The following is an 18,307-nucleotide window of genomic DNA, read 5'->3' as shown; positions in this document are numbered from 1 at the left end:
GCCTTCTTCCCAAGATCATCTGCTCACATAATCAGTGCTTCTTCAGTCTGCAGGCAAGAAATGCCATTTCCCACACATACACCAGGCAGGGCTCGTGCTTGGTTCAACCTGGAATGGCTTCCCTGGGAGAACCAGGCCCCACCTCTTCCTGAGGCAAGCCCACTTCCCCCTCCCCATGCCCAAGCAGGGAAGAGATCATATTCCCCCAATCCTCAAATCCATTGTCCCGGAACTATCTGTTGTGGTTTGCAGGGCTCCACCTATCTTTGTCCTTGACCAGCAAATTCCACCCAGTCTGTCTGTGCTTCTTCTACGCACTTTCAAAACCTAGCAGCCTCCATTGCCCCCAGCAAAAAGTAGAAGGGAGAGAAGGAGGAAGGGGGCAGATTACCCTCTCCATTATAGCACAATGGTTCTCAACCTGTTTGAATGATGGGATTGCTCTCCCCTTACAGCCATCTCATTTTATGGCTGTGTTTACTCAATACATTTAAAGCACAACACACACAACTCCTCAAAAGAAAAGGAATCTTAGGGACTGCAGTTTGTTAAGGGTGCTGGGCATTGAAAGGGGTGGACTACAGTTCCCAGGATTCTTTGCGGGGGGGGGGGGCATAATGTGCTTTAAACGTATGGTGCCTTTTAAGAGGACAGGTCCCTGCCCTGAGAAGCTTACACTCTATTATTCAGAAACAGGGTGGGAAACAGGCAAGAGAAGGAAGGGGAAGTGGAGGGTAAGGAGAAAATGTGATCATCTGAATTAAGAAATTATCTTAGAGAAGGCTTAGTTATAGTAGGGAATAGGAACCAGGGTTAGGGAGGGGAGTTGCTGCTAAAGGAGCAGTTGACATCACAGCTTGGTGTGCTTCCTTCCTTTGTATATAAACAAAAAGAAAGCCATTCAAACAAAGCCTTTATCATGGAACGGACTCCCTCAGAAGGTGGTTTTTAAACAGAGGTTGGGTGGCCATCTGTTATGGATGCTTTACATATTTCTTAAAACACTTTAGTTGAGATTACAGTCGTACCTCGCCTCCCAAACGCTTTGGTAGTCGAACGTTCCGGCTCCTGAACGATCGAAAACCAGAAGTGAGTGTTCCGGTTTGCGAACGTTCTTTTAGAAGCCGAATGTCTGACGGGGCTTCCGCAGCTTCTGATTGGCTGCAGGACCTTCTGACAGCCAATCAGAAGATGCGCTTTGAAAGTCGAACGTTTCGGAAGTTGAACAGACTTCTAGAACAAATTCTACTCCACTTCCAAGGTATGACTGCACGGCATTGGGCTAGTTGACCCTTGCGGATCCCTCTTAACTGTACAGTTCTATGTAGATAGCCTACTTTGGGCTCTAAACCACTAAGCCCTTGGTTCAAATGCTACCTCTTGCATCACTACATGGCCTTAGGCCCCTCCTGCCATCTGCAATATGGGGCTGATCATGCTACCCTACCTCACAAGGTTGTTGTTAAAGAATGATCACAAGGTAACAGGTGCAAAGCACTTGGAAAGCAGTATACAAACGCTAGATAAAGGAGAACAGCATTTTAATAGTCATTTTCAGAGAGTTAAAAAGTTCCACATTGGCAGAGGGTCCCACAGAAATCTGCCCTGAGACACAGTACAAGAAGGGTCAGGAAGAGCTTGTGGCTAGACATGGTGGAAGAAGGAAGGTCCGCCCCCTTTTGGAGATTTGATAGCTGTAGTTTTCCTCACAAGCGAAGGCTAAGAGTCACTGCAGGTCAGGTTCCAATGCCCCCAACATTGATAGAACAGAGCAGTATAGAAGCCCCAAGGTTGCAAAGTTGTCCCCCCTCTCCGCTCTGCCTTTCAAATCCCTCATTTGAGAAAACAAAAGGTCAGGGGATGTGATATTGTCTTTCTCTTTCTCTCAGGGTCCCTTGCGCTGTTGGCAAGGAGCTGTATTGGTGCCCATCCCCCCCCGGGGGGGGGAATCACTTTATTACAACAGCCACATTAGAAATTACTACATTTTATGAGAGCCAAGAACTCAAAAGCATCCAGAACGAGGACAGGGTGAAGAGAAAAGGCACATAAACATGCACGTCCTCATGCTGTGGACGGGGAGACTGCTGCATTTTATTTCTGCCAAGTCGCTTCTAAGACTTTTTTACTCTAAAAGGCGACCGGATGATGAAATGAAATAATAATAATCACGGTTCAAGGACACATTCCAAGACCAGCACCTGCAACTTCCAGGGGAAACATCATTGCCCTCCCCAGCATTTCCCATCTGCTCCTGTCAGCCTCCTCTGGAGGAGAGATGAGGGAGTTAGCTGTAAGCAATCTAGCCTGGTGAGAAGACCCTCTCCTCATTTGAGACGGGCTGCTGGGGCTTTTTGGAATGCAATAAGACTAGCAGTGGAGCTTCCACCATCATTGCCCTCCCCAACATTTCCTTTTCATCACAGGAAGCCACTCCCTGGAAGTCAGACGAAGGATCCAGCTGCAAGTCATCTAGCCTGGCAAGAAGACCACTCCCTCCCTCCCTCTCTGAACGAATTCAAGCCTCAACCAGAGCCAGGGCTTTTTTGGTCGTGGCCCCTATCTGGTGGAACACTCTGTCACAAGAGACTAGGGCCTGCAGGACTTGACTGACATCTTTCTGCAGGGCCTGAAAGACAGAGCTGTTCCACCAGGCCTTTGGCCAAAGCACAGTCTGACCCCCTCCTTCTGTAATCCTCATAGAACTCTAGCCCAATGGTTGCCATTAATTTGATTCTGAATTGATTTTAGAATGTATTTCAATTAATTGACTGTGATTTTATGTAAATTGTGCTATTTTTACTGTTGTTAGCCACTCTGAGCCCACCTTTGCCTTGGGAGGGCGGGATATAAATAAAAATTTTATTATTATTATTATTATTATTATTATTATTATTATTATTATTATTAGGACTCTGTGGAGTGAAGCAAGATCAGCCCCTACAACTTTACTGTCTTTCTGCTCTAAACTTATACATTTAAGTCCAGATCATTCCTTCTGTCATATTGAATTTATTCTGTTCGCTAAAATTGTCAGGTTTTGTCCTGTTTGGATTTACTGGTGACTTCCCCTTATGCTTTGTATTCTGAATGTTTGTTGTAAGCCACGTTGGGCACACAGCTCACTGTGGAAAAGACGGCCAGTGTGGTGTTGTGGTCAGTGTTGGACTAGGACTTGGGAAAACCAGGGTTCAATTCTCTACCCAGTCATAAAGATTGCTGGGTGACCTTGGGCTGCTTCAGCCTACCTCACAGGGTTGTTGTGGGGATTTAATGGGGATGGGGAGAACTATGCACATATGCCACCTTGAGGCTCCTTGGAGAAAAGGCGGGATATAAATTAAATAAATAAATAAATAAATAAATAAATAAATAAATTATCAGTTCCAGCCAGGTAAAAGCACTCAAGCAGGGCTTGGAGCAGAGCCAGTAAAGGCTGGAGCCAGCAGAGGTAGTGGGAGAATCTTGTGGGTCAGGAGGAATGGCCACTTTTGGCTCGTGGGACTGAGATTCCCCACCCCTGATCTAGGAAATACAGCCCCCATTCAGTTTCAGTGCAATGACACCTGCAGACAATATACACAGGAGTCAAAGAAGACTTGGGGGCAGCATACACACTAACCTTTAAAGCACATTCATCTCAAAGAATTCTGGGCACTGTAGTTTATTAAGGGCTGCTGGGAATTGCAACTCTGTGAGGGGTAAACTGCAGTGCCCAGAATCCTTTGAGGGAAAGAATGTGTTTTACTGTTATAGTGTGCATACAGCCAAAGTCATGAGTAAGTTAAGCTGTTGTCTACTCAGTGGAGGATGATAGCTCAGCAGTAGATCACCTACTTTACAGAAGGTCACTAGGTCAACCCTTGGTGTCACCAGTTAAAGGGATCAGAAAGACCTGTTCCTGAGACCCTGGAGTAGACCACATGGTGTCCTTCAGATCCTTTGGACCACAACTCCCACCAGTGCCACTAGGGATGACCAATGGTCAGGGATGCTGTAGACCAGCAATATCTGGAGGGCACCAGGTTGGAGAAAGCCATCGTAAACAAGTACATTTGCCCTTGTATAAGGCTGCTTCCTATGTTCAATATGATTAGAGGTGCCTTACTTTGCAATGAGACCCCTATCTCAGTAGTATAGAGGGGTTTTGTTTTTTTAAATAGATCTGACAATACCCACAGGAATGATCAGGAAAGAAGAAAAGAGGCTACCAGCCTGCAGAGCTTTTGATCTCTCACAATGGGACATGCCCCAGTCCTGCGGTGGAGCTCAGCAGGAGAGGAGCCAAGGAAGTGGGTTGCCCATCCCACTAGGAGGGTACTGAGTCTCAGTTTACATATTCCTTCCCGGTGGTGTGAATGGAAGAGGCAACCCATCCCCGGTTCCCCTCCTCTATTGCAAGGTAAAGGCAGATTCCAAACGGGAACTCAAATATGAATTTGCAGAAAGAGCCACTGTTACAGAAGTGTTGTAATTTAATAAAATTCCAGCACACTTTTTGGATGTTAGTATCCTATTTAAAAGGAATGCAGGTGGCGCTGTGGGTTAAACCACAGAGCCTAGGACTTGCCGATCAGAAGGTTGGTGGTTCGAATCCCCGCGACGGGGTGAGCTCCCATTGCTCGGTCCCTGCTCCTGCCAACCTAGCAGTTCAAAAGCATGTCAAAATGCAAGTAGATAAATAGGTACCATTCCGGCGGGAAGGTAAACAGTGTTTCTGTGCGCTGCTCTGGTTCGCCAGAAGCGGCTTAGTCTTGCTGGCCACATGACCCGGAAGCTGTACGCCAGCTCCCTTGGCCAATAAAGTGAGATGAGTGCCGCAACCCCAGAGTCGGCCACAAGTGGACCTAATGGTCGGGGTCCCTTATCCTATTTAAAAAATGGAGCAAAGCATTGCAGGCCTTTCTCTTTCTCTCTCTCTTTGTCTCTTTTATATGCCCTGAGCTCTTGGGATTGGACAGGCTACAAATCTAAATCAACCAAATGAAAATCTGGTCCCTAAAATGAACAATCAGAGTTGCTAAGGAGCAAATCACCAAGAGCCCAGTTGCTACCGTGCTTGGATGCCATCTACACAGGTTTCCACAGGGCACAGAAGGCAGCTAAGCTGCAAAAGGAGCCCCAATATATCAATGTGGCCACATGAGCTCTTTCTTTCTTTCACACACACATACACACAACTCTGATACTCCTGAACAAGCAGCACTAGAGGCTTATTGAAGGATGCTTTGGAACCTCCTACACGCTGAAGGTCGAAACAAGGACGCTACCTCTGTTCCAAACCGAATGAGGCACATCCCAGTGAGAGAGATCAAAAGCAGCTACAGCGCTATGGAAGAAGTATCCACTGGCACCAAGTGAGGTTGGAGCCACCTGAACAGAGCACCTCGCGTTCTGCACAAGTGCAATGAAGCCACGGGATATAGGATGGACCTGCTAGCACAAATCCTGTACACAGATGGTTACATTCAAGTCAGTTCTACTCAGAGCACACCTGCTGAAATTAAGAGACCTAAGTTAGACATGCCCATTAAATTCCAGTGGGTTCATTCTGATTAATATTCGATTTATTTTCTGTATACACAAGATGTGTTCCTGACTTCACGGTTCTAAAAGTATGCTGGTCAATGATGCATGGAAACATTTTTTTAAAGGGAACGCCCCAAATCCCCTGGAAGCAGGGAGAGTATCTTACGTTTGTGGGAGAAGGACTCTTCCCTTCAGTGCAGTTACCACGGCTTGAGAATTGGACTTGTAAAGAAGCCTACTAGCCTATGATTTCTTTTTACTACCAACCTTTAGTTGTATGCTAGCTGTGGAGAAGAGGGGAAAGCCTCCTCTCTGCAGCCAGCACAGAAATAAATGCAGCCCACTAGACTCTTAGCAGGCTACTAAAAATATTTCCTTCCACCATGGTGGAGGGACAGGGAGATCTGCCCCTTCTCTGGCAGTCTGGGGCTACCAGGAGAGTCATTAAACGCAAGACTGGCACTAAACACCCCTTTCTTTTTCTCTCTCTCCCCACCCAATATCCACAAGGTTCAACCTTTCTTCCCAGTCTCTGAAAGAGGCTTAGACACCAAATTTCAACTTCTCCACAAAACAGAGCTTGTTTAACAACGTGTAACAATTTAATACGTGAATTTGCAAAATATAACCCACCAATACACAATGCGAAGGACAATAAGTAAGTAGTAGCAGAAGAATTAAGTCCATTTGCACACACACCCCACTTTCCCACAGAAAGGTTTTGCCCAAAGCGGCTTACAGGAAAATAAAACAAACATAGCTGGTCATATCGATAAAAACAGTTAAAGATATATCAAAACACACAGTTTCAAAATGCACAGATAACGACAATGAAAACAGCAGCCCGGACTAACACAAAACTTTATAAGTGACGGACCACTAAACATCAAAAGCCTGTTAGAACAAGAATATGTCTTTTAAGTGCTGAATGTCATCATCCATTCCATCATGTTGTAGAAACCAGTGCTTATTGCATTTCATGGCTGGGTATTCAGTACAGAACTCCTGTACCCAACCCCTACTCCACTGTATATGTGGGACTGGACCCAAAAGGTTTACACGCAGGTAGAAATATGTTCACAGAGCCCTTGGACCAGAAGATTGCAGTACGCAGGATAGTACGCACCCCGGAAATGATCTCTTTCAGCTTCTGCCTTCTGGAAGAAGGTATAGGGTTATAAAGACCATGACTAGCCACCTGAGAAACAGTTTCTAGGCAAATGGTTCTAAACGCAGCATAAGGAGTCTCTATAGTATATTGTATTTTAAAATGGGGTTTCAGAGTTTTTAGGGGGTTTTGAATGTCTTATGTAGATTTTTCAATTTCATTGTTCTGTATGGGACAATGACAATAAAGATATATCGTATCGTAACGACACCAAGGAAGAGGCCACACATAATCACACAGCCAACTCACAGTAGCACATGATCAGTCCACCCATGTACAGCCACTCAATCGTTACCTTTCTTAGAGAGCCGCTCCACCCGCCGCGCCTCGATCTTGTCGCACTTCCGATACCTGCCAGTTAGCCAGACATGACATGGTCAGAGCAAAGAAATCAGCCACAAAGAAACTCATATCCGGTCCACCAGCGCAGGAGGAGCCGAAGGAGCTCTGGCCCACACCCTCCCACCAAGGCAGCAAAGGGTCAGGCCCACAGTACGTGGTCTTGCTCAAAGCAGATAGAAGACTGTGGAGCTAGACACCGGCAGTGATGGATAGCTGGCCAAATACTCCTCAGTGGGGAAGAAAGCCCCATCTGAGAAAGGAAAGGCTCTTTTCTTGCCAGTGGCATTCATTTGTTTGTAAGAATTGTATGCTGCAATTTCATTGAAAATATCAAAGCAGTTTACAGTATATATAATACAATACATGTGGTTTTTTTAAATTAACTCCCCCCAACGCACACAGTTTATCATCTATCAATTACAGAAGATGTATTCTTAATTGTCTGCATAAGCCTAGTAGCAAGGAGAAGTTTAAGCTAATGCCTGAAGGTTAAAACAGAAGGTGCCTGGTGAATCTCTGCTGGAAGAGCTTTCCACAGGACTGAGGTTGTATTATTATTATTATTATTATTATTATTATTATTATTATTATTATTATTATTATACGCCCTTCATCATAAGATCTCAGGGCAGTTCCCAGAATAAAATGCAGGATACAAACAAGTAAAGCAAAACAACAAAGCAATAACATGTACAAATGCATAGTGCAGCCCATAGTAACTCAGGTCCTTGTTTTAAAATAACATGCTTCTAATCTCTGCAGCTATGGGAAACAGTAGGCGCCTCCAGATTTACTAATATTTTGTGGGAGGGATGGGAAAATGCATCATGGAATAAGATGCATAAACCACTCCACAAGCGCATCAGGATGGTTGCTCATTGTCATATAACCTCACCACAAGCAAATCAGGACGCGTGCTCTATAAATAGGTTCCTGGGGGAGCCTAGTGCCCATATAACAGATAGTGATCCTCTCACCTTCTTGCATGACAGAATTGCCTCGGCTCAGAAACCTCTTCTGCATAGCTATTAAAAACACAGGAGTCCCATCCTCCTTGACACCTGTCCACCCTTCTGAGGATGACTCAAGCTAAGAGAGGGGGATGCAGCTTCCCAAGGCTGTGGCACATCTCCAGGTTCCCCACCCCCTAAAAAAGTTGCTAGTCCCTGCTTTCTACCACTGCTGTTTAGATACTTCAACTTGAGATTAAACCAAACAGCTCACCTTTGCCAGAACGTCCTGCATGCAAGAAGGTGAAGCTGTTGAGTTCACCATGATTAGGTGAGGTGTGAGGAACCTTTCTCAGGCTGAGGATTGAGTTCCCTAATGGAATTTCAAGAGAAATTAATGGGAGCTGGAAACACTGCCCAAATATCCTGATTTCGGATGGGCACCACCATTTTATTTCTGTTCTTCCACTCGATTTGGGCACCATTTTATTTTAAGAATCCTGCGTAAGCTGCTTTTACAACTCCTATAAAGCGGGGTGTAAGTATGCTAAATAAGCAAACCACCCAACCACTTCCAGACTTCACTGGAATTGGCACGTGGTTGGGAAAATATGCACCTGTGCTCCCCAATCCAACAAGAGACAAGCTGCTGTAGTATGCAAATCTCCATTGTCGAAATGGGGCAAACGTCTACACACTTACAGGCCTATCTTCCCTGCCTTAAGGCCCGGGAACTTGTTCTGCAAGTAGTGGCTGCCAAGGCATTTAGCAGGCAAGATTCTGCAGCCAAAACCGAGCTCTGCATGGGATCTGTGCAACTCCAGCATCTACCTAACCTCAGCCACAAAACCACTGGACGTCACCTATTTTCTTGGCTGGGCAGAGAACTCTTCGGTCATAGCTCCCAGTTCCCAAGCAGCACAGAAGAGAGAAGCCGGAGGGCAAAATTCAGCAAAGAACTGGGAACCCCCCAGGACATACTCACACGCAGCACTGCTTCTTGGTGTTTGGCCCGCCAAACTTCGGCTTGTCTAGGCAGTTGATGCACTCCCCACAGTCCTGCAGCTTCAGGCAGCCTTTGCACTTCCCACAGCGCGTCATTCTGTTCTTCTTGCCGTGGTGGTGATGGTGGGAGACGTGGCGACGCACAGGGGGTGGCGCGGCCTTGACGGCAGTATCTGCCTTCACTTGCTTCTGGTGGCCGCTTTCGCTCTCTGAGGCTGAGGAGGTCTCTGCGGAAGGGAAAGTTCAAAAAGATGACCGGAATGCAGCTCCATCTCGAGGCCCCAGAAAACATCTCTGTATGTCACCCAAATATTTCTGTGGGCTCAAGGAAAGCTCAGTGCAGCCAACATAAAAAGGACCAGGCCACAAAAGGGATCTGATTCATTTATTAAGTCAGAGAATCATAGGATCGTCGAGTTGGCAGGGACCTCTGGGGTCATCTAGTCCAACCCCCAACTCAGCTAAAGCATCCATGACAGGTGGACATCCAGCCTCTGCTTAGAAACCTCCAAGGAAGGAGAGTCCACAATCTCCCAAAGGAGACTGTTCCACTGGCGAATAGCTTTCCAAAGAGTTGGACTTTTAATTAGTAAGACTGTGTGCTATTGGCAAGAAGGGAACTCAGCCCATATAAAGGCTCCTGCATTTTCACTTTGAAACTAAAGGCTTAAGTATGGAATTGCTCCTCCCAAATAAAGTACAGGCAACTCCTCGTTTACGCGCGTCTGATTGTTGTTTAACTGCACAAACGCGCGGAAGTCAATTTTAAAATGACAAAACGGCCCTAGAAGAGCCCAGAAGGGGCAAAAAAGGCACGAATCCCAGGAGCCTTTGCACCAACCTCTGAGGCCTGAGTTTGAGCAATGAGGTTTGGCGTGAGGAACTGTTTGGACGAAAGTGCCCGCCCATGGGGCATCTGTTGGAGGAGGCCCAGCCCCTCACCTCCATCAACTGGGCCTGAGAAATACAGTCATACCTTGGTTGTCAAATGGAATCCATTCCAGAAGTCTGTTCAACTTCCGAAAACGTTCACCAACCAAGGCACGGCTTCCAGTCGGCTGCAGGAGCTTCATGCACCCAATCGGAAGCTGTGGGAGCCACGCCAGACGTTTGGCTTCCAAAGAATGTTCGCAAACCGGAACACTCACTTCCAGGTTTGCGGCATTCGGGAGTCAAAACGTTCCGAGTTGCAAGGCGTTCAGGATCCAAGCTACAACTGTATCTGGTTTTCAACATTGTGGTATATCACTAGATAAACAACGTGATATACTGATATACCACAATGTCTGAAATAAGGATGGGGCTACATAGAAGCAATGGCTGGCTTCACGTGTTTTTTTCCACATTGTGATTTTTGCATAGCACAGACACATACACATCATAAGCCGTGATATATTGCCAGGTCAAAAATTATGAAACTGGTATCACAATACGGACTTTGAACCATTTTTGGATGCTGTATCGCCCAGCCCTAACATACATCATGATTTGCAATATATTGCCAGGTGAAAAATTATGAAAGCGATAGAACGATATGGACTTCGAACCGGTTTTGGACAATATATTGATATATTGCCCAGCTCTACCATCAGTCCTAGCCAAAACCAGTGTCCCCGGAATATGGCATGATGGCAGCGCTCTCCAGGATCTGTGCAGAGCTAACACTGGTTTTCCAGTCTTCCTTATAGCTCCCCTGATTATCCCACCGAAGATCAATAAACATCTTTGCCACATAGCTACAGAAGAAGGTGCCACATATTAGTGCGCCCATTAATAGCCCTGTGATCTTGCAGCTCAATGCTCAAGTTATCATGCTCACCCTTTAAAAAGAGGCCACAGAGCGTAAAGAATGCTTCAAGCTGGCATCCCCACACAACCACTCACCCTCTACTGTGGGCGATGCAGCGATCTCCTCCCTCTCCCGCAGCGGCAGGGCACTGAGGCGCGGCACATCCTCTGGCACCATGGCACGAGACTGCCCCAGGGCCACTGAGGCATGCCGACACACGTGCTTGATCCGAGGGCCCTGCACGGGGGACTCTTGGCCCTGCAAGGGAAGAGAATTAGGATCGGCCATGGGCATGAATGGTAAACAGCAGCCGGCCCTGAAAAATCACCCCCCAGTTCTCAGTGAACCTGTACCACCCGCCGCTTGCCAGGAGTACAGAGAAGGACTGCACTGCTAAAAGCCACTGGCAGGCCAGGCCAAGAAAGGCAATCTGCACAGAGGATACCCGTGTCTACATAGGATCCATTGCTCTGGAAACCAGAATCATCGTCACTAACTGGAGTTCAGCTACACCACTATATACACATGCAAATAGGGCACCAGTTACCTGCTTCCTGTCCTCTTTCCTGTCCTCTTCTGCCACTTTGAGTTCAGTAGTCACCTCCTGCTTAACGGGGACCTTTGGAGTCTCAAAGAGCTCAGTATTGACTGTTTGACACCCCTATAGAGAAAGGACACACAGATGATAGGTAGTTAGTTAGCATTTGAGACTCTTTTTGCATATACCAAATGTCCCAAGCAACACTGGCCTCTCCCCATCATAATTGCAGCTCTCAGCCTGCGAATGTGTTTGTGGAAACTGATCTGTGATGCCAGTTGCACAAACACAGAACAACATGCCTATATGTATGGTGCTGTCTGGATATTGCCGAGACTCCAACTCCCATCAGCCCCAGCCAGCATGGTCAATGCTCAGGGATGCTGGGAGACATACTGTAGTCCACAACTTCTGGAGGGCACCATGTTGGCTAACTGCATTACAAAGCACTGGACAGTCCAATGGCTGGTACTAAAAATTCAAAATCTCTTTAAAAAGCAAAACAAAGATGACACTGGAAACCCACAGTCTTGGCTCCCTAAAAGTGAAGGCCATTTGCATGGGACTTGTGAAAACAAGAGGTGCTTCAGTGGGAGCTGTGTGACTTCTACTCTCAGTATAGCTACTGTACCCCAATCACCACCTTCAGCCTCAGCCTCTCTCCCTCCCTCCTTCATCCCCGCACTTATAGACTTGTAGAGCTGGAAGGAACCCCTGAGAGTCAATTAGTCCAACCCCCTGCAATGCATTACTGGTCTATTTCAGGATTCTCAGCTTTTCTTCCCCAAACCACATCAACAAACACAAAAATCAAAACTATTGGGGGGGGGAAACATTAATTATACAACCAAAAACAAAGCTTTCAAAATAGAAGCACATGCATTTATGTACGCTTGCTCTTTATGTTAATGTAATAAAATCAATGAGTGCTTTCTGAATGCAAATGGAGAATTTCACTTACCTAGAAATTCTGGTTGTTGATTTTATTGGCACAATATTGGAAAGTGGAAACTATCCCCAATATAAATGATTGGCAAATTAAAATGATAAAATATGCTGAGCTTGATAAATTAACAGGTAAATTAAGAGACCACGATGAACAGAAATCTCTGAAAAATTGGAGTAAATACTGGAACTATATTGGAATAAATGCTTAATGTGATTGGCGGGGTCAGAACAAATACTACCAGCGTGTGAATTTAGGTCTATAGATTAAAAATCAAATACGTAATGGAAGCAGATATTCGATACTTACCAAAAGGATGGAAGGAAGTCCAAGAGGTGGTTTGTGTGTGTGTGTGTGTGTGTGTGTGTGTGTGTGTGTGTGTGTTTTATCTTTTACTGTTTTGCGAGATAGCCAGATTAATCTATCTTTGTATAGTTAGAGAGAGGAAAAAGTTGGCTTGTATATCTTGACTCTTTTTTTTGTTACAATTTTTTCTTTTGTATTTGGTTGTATGTTTGTTATGTGCATAACCTTAATAAAAATGTATTTGGAAAGAAAAAAAAAGAAATTCTGGTTGTTCAAAGAATATGAGGTTTAGCTTATTTAAACACAACTCCAGACTCTTTAGACACAGATTTAAGTAGAAAAGGTATTCCCAAGTAAGAGCCAAGCACAGAACATAATCTACAATGCAGAATTCAGCATCCAGAAATGCTCCGCTTTCAGACTTTTAAAAGCTAGTGTTACATACCTAAGATTACAATCAGAGGCTTGAAGGTGTGTGGTCAACTGATCAGATCTCAGGTGTGTGTGTGTTTTGTGGAGACCATTTCAGCTGCGAGTTTTGGAAGACATGCTCCCTACCTTACAGGCCTTTTTTCACCTGCCCTGGGAAGGCGGGCCCTGACTGACTCCAGTTACAAAAGCTGAGGCCGTTGAACAGACTCTTTGGCTGGAGTATTACTGAGCAGGTTTCGTGGGGAAGGGAGGTTTGCTGCGGTCATTGATACTAATTTTTCGTTTCTTTATTTCAGATCTTCTTATGATTTACATGGAAATTGTTCAATGTGTACTTTTTGATGTTTCATTAATTGTTTATGACTTCTGTTATATTTGTAGTTATGAAATGTTTTCACATTGCAAGCCGCCTCAAACACTGTTTTAATTTTGGGAAAGCGACATACACATAAAACGATCAATTGATGGTGGGAAAGAGATATAGACTTTGCCGTGGCCAGGGGCTAGCCTTCAGTACCCTGCCTGGCTTCCAGCCCTGACAAGTGGATGTGAAGTTATGCAAAACAAGTAGATCTGCTTAATCTGCATAATCTAAACAGGTCACCATTTTCCTTGCAAAGGACTTTTGATTACTTTAGCACATTGCCCTGGATGTGGCCATGCCATGTGTTGGTCTTTCTTAGAACTGCTGTGCACGTCTTTTTTTGTCTGGGGGAAGGGCCAAAGCTTGGTGGCAGAGCAGAGAGTAGAAATAAAAGGGAAGTTCTCACGACGGAGGGATATAAGAAGCGGATTCCCCCAAGGATCAGTATTTTTGCTTGTTTATAAATCACCTGCATTTAGGGATGAGCAACGAGGTGGCCAAGTTCTCTGATGACACCCTAGTGTGCAGCGTGGTGAGGGACTGCGAGGAGCTCCCAAAGGATGCACCCAAGCTAGGCGAATGGGCATTAAGATGGCAAATGTGATTCGATGAAACAAGTGCAAAGTGGCACACACTTGGGTAAAAAAAAATCACATATATGGTTAAGGAGTTTTGAACCAGCAGTGAGTAAAAGGAAAAGGGTTACTGGGGCTTGATGCAAATGCAGACCCAGCGTGCAGCAGTGTGGAAAAGGCAAATTCCGTGTTAGGGAAAGGGACTGAAAATAAAACTGCCAATGTAATAATGCCGACATACAAATCTATATAGTGTGCCTGCACTCAAGATTACTGTGTACGGTTCCAGCTCCCACACCTCAAAAAGGATTTCATAGGGCACGGAAAAGTTAAATCAAGATGGTTCCGAGGCTGGGCAACTCACCTATGAGAAGGGCTGGGTGATATCAGCTTTTCAATGTTGCGATTTATCACCAATCGAACACCATGATATCGTGATACATCACGATATTGAAAAGCAGGAGGAACAAGTTGCATTGGGTGGGGCCCCACGATGCACTGGGGTGAAGCCGCCTCAGCAGGAATGCCAGCAGTTTCACCCCGGGGTCTCGTGGGGCCCCAGCCAATGCAGCTTGTTCCTCCTTCTGGGCGCTGGTGGCAGTGTAACTCAGGAGCGATGGCGGTTTCACCCACGATATATCGCCAGGTGAAGGCATCATCACACTCTGGTCCTCAAACCAGTCCTGGGAAATGCATCAACTATACCTATGAGGAAAGGTTACAATATTTGGGACTTTTAGTTTAGAAAAGGCAAGTTTTTCTCCTTCCCTCATAATACTGGAATCCAGTGTCATTCAAGGAAGCAGAACATTGGAAGATTCCAGATAGGAAAAAGGACATGCTTCTTCACACAGAGCATAGATCTCCTGCCCCAAGATGTAGTTATAGCTAGTGCTCGAAACTCCCATTGTTCTAGGCGCATTTTGCAACAGGGAATTTCATCAGTGTGAGCGGTTTCTGAGCTCTGGGTGCAGTACTGCACCTAAGATTTCAGATTAAAACTGCAGTGTGGAAGGAAAGGAGGACCTTTTTCTGCCTCACCACTTTCAGCTAATCTCTGAAGACTGGAGAAGAGACCTTCTTAAGAATATTAGGGGGGTGGGCAGGGGAAGGACTAGGCCATGTGAAAAATGAACATAACATTTTAGCTGCAGTTCATTCATTTTCAGCTTTGTGTTCCTGTTATAAAAAGTGCACCTAGACATTCTGTTGTTGCACCCATAACCTAGGTTTAAGGTGCCATTTAGCTCCTAGCTTTCATATCTCAGTTTCTAACACGGGTCATAGCCCACCAGTTTGGATGACAACTTGGTGGAAGACAGGTCTACCAATGCTACCCAACAACAGGATCAGAGGCTGCATTCCTCTCTGAACCTACCTGTTCCTGGAAGGCGTAAGTGGGACCTGGTGTTGCTCTCAGGTCCCGCTTGGCCATTGTGAGAACAGAATGTTGGACTGGATGACCCTTTGGTCTCATCCAGAAAGATTCTTAGGTCACAGCCTCATTTGGGTGGCCCAATTATCACAACTTCTTTGTGGTGTTATTTTGATGCAGGGATGGAGAACCTATGGCCCTTCCAATGTCGTGACCGCTGGCCATGCTGCATGCAGCTGATGGGAATGCAATAACATAGTTGGTTAAAGCATGGTGCTGATGATGCCACGGTTGCAGGCTCAATCCCCGTATGGGACAGCTGCATATTCCTGCATTTCAGGAAGTTGGACTACAGGATCCTCAGGGTCCCTTCCAATTCTATGATTCTAAGTACCCCATCTCTGTTTTAATGGAAAAAATGACCTATGTGGACACTTATACAGGGTTAATGTTAAGTTTACCCACAACGTCTCTTGATGAACAGTACACAGTACCACAGTGGGGCATGGAGCTTAAAAACAAAACAGATGAAGCAAAATCATTAACCGAGGCCCCAAAGACCACCAGGATTTCCTTCTACAAATGCACAGCCTTGCCCATCGCGCCAAAGCCTTGCCACTCCCACCCCTGAGGCTTCTCTTACCGGCGTCATTTTGAAGTGCTTCTGCTGATCGATCTTGTACAGCTGCACCTTGGCACGAGTGAGCAAGCTGTATACCTTATCCATGCTTGACAGCTGGGTAATAAGGGGCTTGGGCTCCTCTGGAGGGGGCTTCAGTGCCTCCGAGCGCAGGCTAGCTGGCTCTCCCTCACTCTCTGAACTCTCAGCTGCCACCTCCTCCTCCTCCTCCTCCTCTTCCACTTGGGCCGACGGAGGCAGAATCCTCCGGATGGCCACCTTGTGAACTACGCCAGGAGAATTGACATCCTCCATGGTGATCAGCTCTTTGCCCTGAGCCCCAAGTGGCCTAGAAACCTCTGGGAAGAGGGGCAGGGCAAGGTGGTTCGTCCTTCCCAACAGCTTCTTGCCACTGCGGGTCACCACTGGCTCGTAAGGGAGCAGGAGACCCTCTTGCTGCAGTGCGGGGAGGTCCCTCCTGAGCTCGGGGGACGCAGGCACTAGATCAGATTCCTCAGGAGACACCGTCAGAGATTCGTAGATCTTAAGGTGTGCCTCGCTGGGTGTGAACTGTGGGGCTCGCAGCAGCGGGGTCCGCTTGGCCGGGGGAGATGGGGTTGGCGCTGGAGTACTGAGCAAAGGAGACGAATCTTCACAAGGAAGATGGAAGAGCGCCTTGCCCGTATCCTTGGGGGGCGACGGGGGGCTCAGCGAGGTCCACCTGAATGTGGGCTCCCGAAGGATGGAACGGCGCTTCTCAGGTAGGGCGGGAATGGAGGAAGTTAGGAGGGGCACACTGGGGGAAGGCGGGGGCGACAGGGCCCGAGAGGTATCTTTATCAGGGGAGCTAGGGGCTGGGGGAGTCAGCTGAAGAGGGGTCTCCAGCAACGGCAGCATGGGAGTCTCCTGCTTGTCTGCACAAGGCCCATCCGCCGCAGCGCTCTCCACGGGCTTGGCTGCCTTCTGCGGAACCTCGTCCATAAAGCGACGGGGGGTCCGGATGAGGCGCGACGAGCGGGCGCTCACCACGGGCATGATGAACTGGCGGATATTCTTCAGGAAGTTGGCCTTGTGACCTAGCGCCTCTTCGAAGCCGGGCCCGCCAGGCTGCTGTGCAGCTGCTAGAGCCTCCTCCCTGGCTTTGGCCGGCAGGTGCTGAGAAGCCAAACGCTGGGCCCGCTGTGTAGCGGTCAGGGGAGGACGCCCGCGACCCCTTTTCAAACACTGCGCCCGTGTGGAAAGGGCAATGCTGGAAGTCCCCTCCTCGGAAACAACTCCTGACCCGTCATTCTGTGGGCAGGGCTGCTGGTGCTCTTGTTGGCCAGCTATCTCACTGGGCGAAGCAGGAACGCCACCTCCTGGTGCTGGAGCTTCTGGTTTTGGCTCAGAAGCCTCCAGCTCCAAGACAGGAGCCTCTGACAGTTGCTCAGGTTCTTGGGCAATCACCTCCAGTTGTGGCTCTGGCTCTGGCTCTGGCGCAGCAAGTTCTGGCTGGGGCTCTAGCTCTGGCTCTGGGGAAAGGACTTCGGCTTGAGATTCTGGAGTAGAAGACTCCTCTTTCTGTTCCGGCTCTGGGGCAGACCCGTCTGACTCTGACAAAGGTGCCTCTGACTCCGATACAGACCGGGAAGGAAGCGGGGAGATTCCCTTCCTCGGCACAACGCTCCACTTCCTCTTGCGGCCCCTCCTGTGCCCGGGAGTTTTTAGCCGGACGTGGGTCACCACCAGCTGGCCGGACTTGTGCCGCTTGGCCTTTGAGAAGAACTTCAGGATGAGTGGCGGCTTCTTCGGGGGCTCCTGGGGCGGAGGGGAGAGGCTGGCCGCTTGGCACGGCGAGGGTGACCGAGGGCTGCTGCGGCTGCTGGGTTCCAGGGTGGAATCTGGAGCTTTGGTGCTTTGACAAGGAGGCTTGGGTCTCGCAACGAGCCTCTTTGTGAAAGAGCCCCGTGGCCGGCCTCGCGGCCTGGGCGACACAACAGAGTTGAGGTCCTTCTCCATTTGGGACGGGAGGGCAGGGAAGACGGAGGGTTTTGTGGGGTCGCCAGGCTCCGGGTCTGCTTCAGGCTGCTCAAGAAACATGCTGCCAGCTTGGGGGCTGGAAGCCGACAGCCGATCTGTCCTTGCTGGAGACCCCTTGTTGCTCTGAAGCAGCTCAGCCAAAGCCTTCACCATTCGCTCCCGCTGGGATTCCACAGCTCTCTGCTTCGACAGACGCTTGGAAAGGGTGTCCTCAGCAAGCCCCCTTTTTTTCCGACCACGTGCCGGCAGCACCGCACCTGCAAGGAGAGAAGGAAACCTTGGCTGTCAAAATGCCTCTGGAGTTTCCAACCTACAAGGGCAGCGTGTACAGCACCAGGCCCTGGATATAA

The 18,307-nt window shown here is 47.7% G+C and overlaps 1 protein-coding gene across 2 annotated transcripts in view; it reads right to left on the bottom strand.

Moving 5' to 3' along the window:
• KMT2B (lysine methyltransferase 2B) overlaps positions 1-18,307 on the bottom strand; it is a 63,246-nt gene that overhangs the window by 30,925 nt on the left and 14,014 nt on the right. Inside the window, exons 3-7 of one of the 2 annotated variants that reach the window (XM_081920470.1) lie at positions 15,963-18,214; positions 11,331-11,444; positions 10,879-11,041; positions 8,975-9,221; positions 6,993-7,048 (exon numbers count right to left, since the gene is read on the bottom strand). In XM_081920470.1, coding sequence (XP_081776596.1) covers positions 6,993-7,048; positions 8,975-9,221; positions 10,879-11,041; positions 11,331-11,444; positions 15,963-18,214 — 2,832 coding nt within the window. The remainder of the gene's footprint in view (positions 1-6,992; positions 7,049-8,974; positions 9,222-10,878; positions 11,042-11,330; positions 11,445-15,962; positions 18,215-18,307) is intronic. The other variant, XM_081920471.1, reaches the window with a different exon arrangement.

The sequence above is a fragment of the Podarcis melisellensis genome, assembly GCF_964234715.1.
Source record: "Podarcis melisellensis genome assembly, chromosome: 8".
Lineage (NCBI taxonomy): Eukaryota > Metazoa > Chordata > Lepidosauria > Squamata > Lacertidae > Podarcis > Podarcis melisellensis.
The sequence above is the reverse complement of the archived record's forward strand: the minus strand, read 5'-3'. Positions and strand labels throughout refer to the sequence as shown.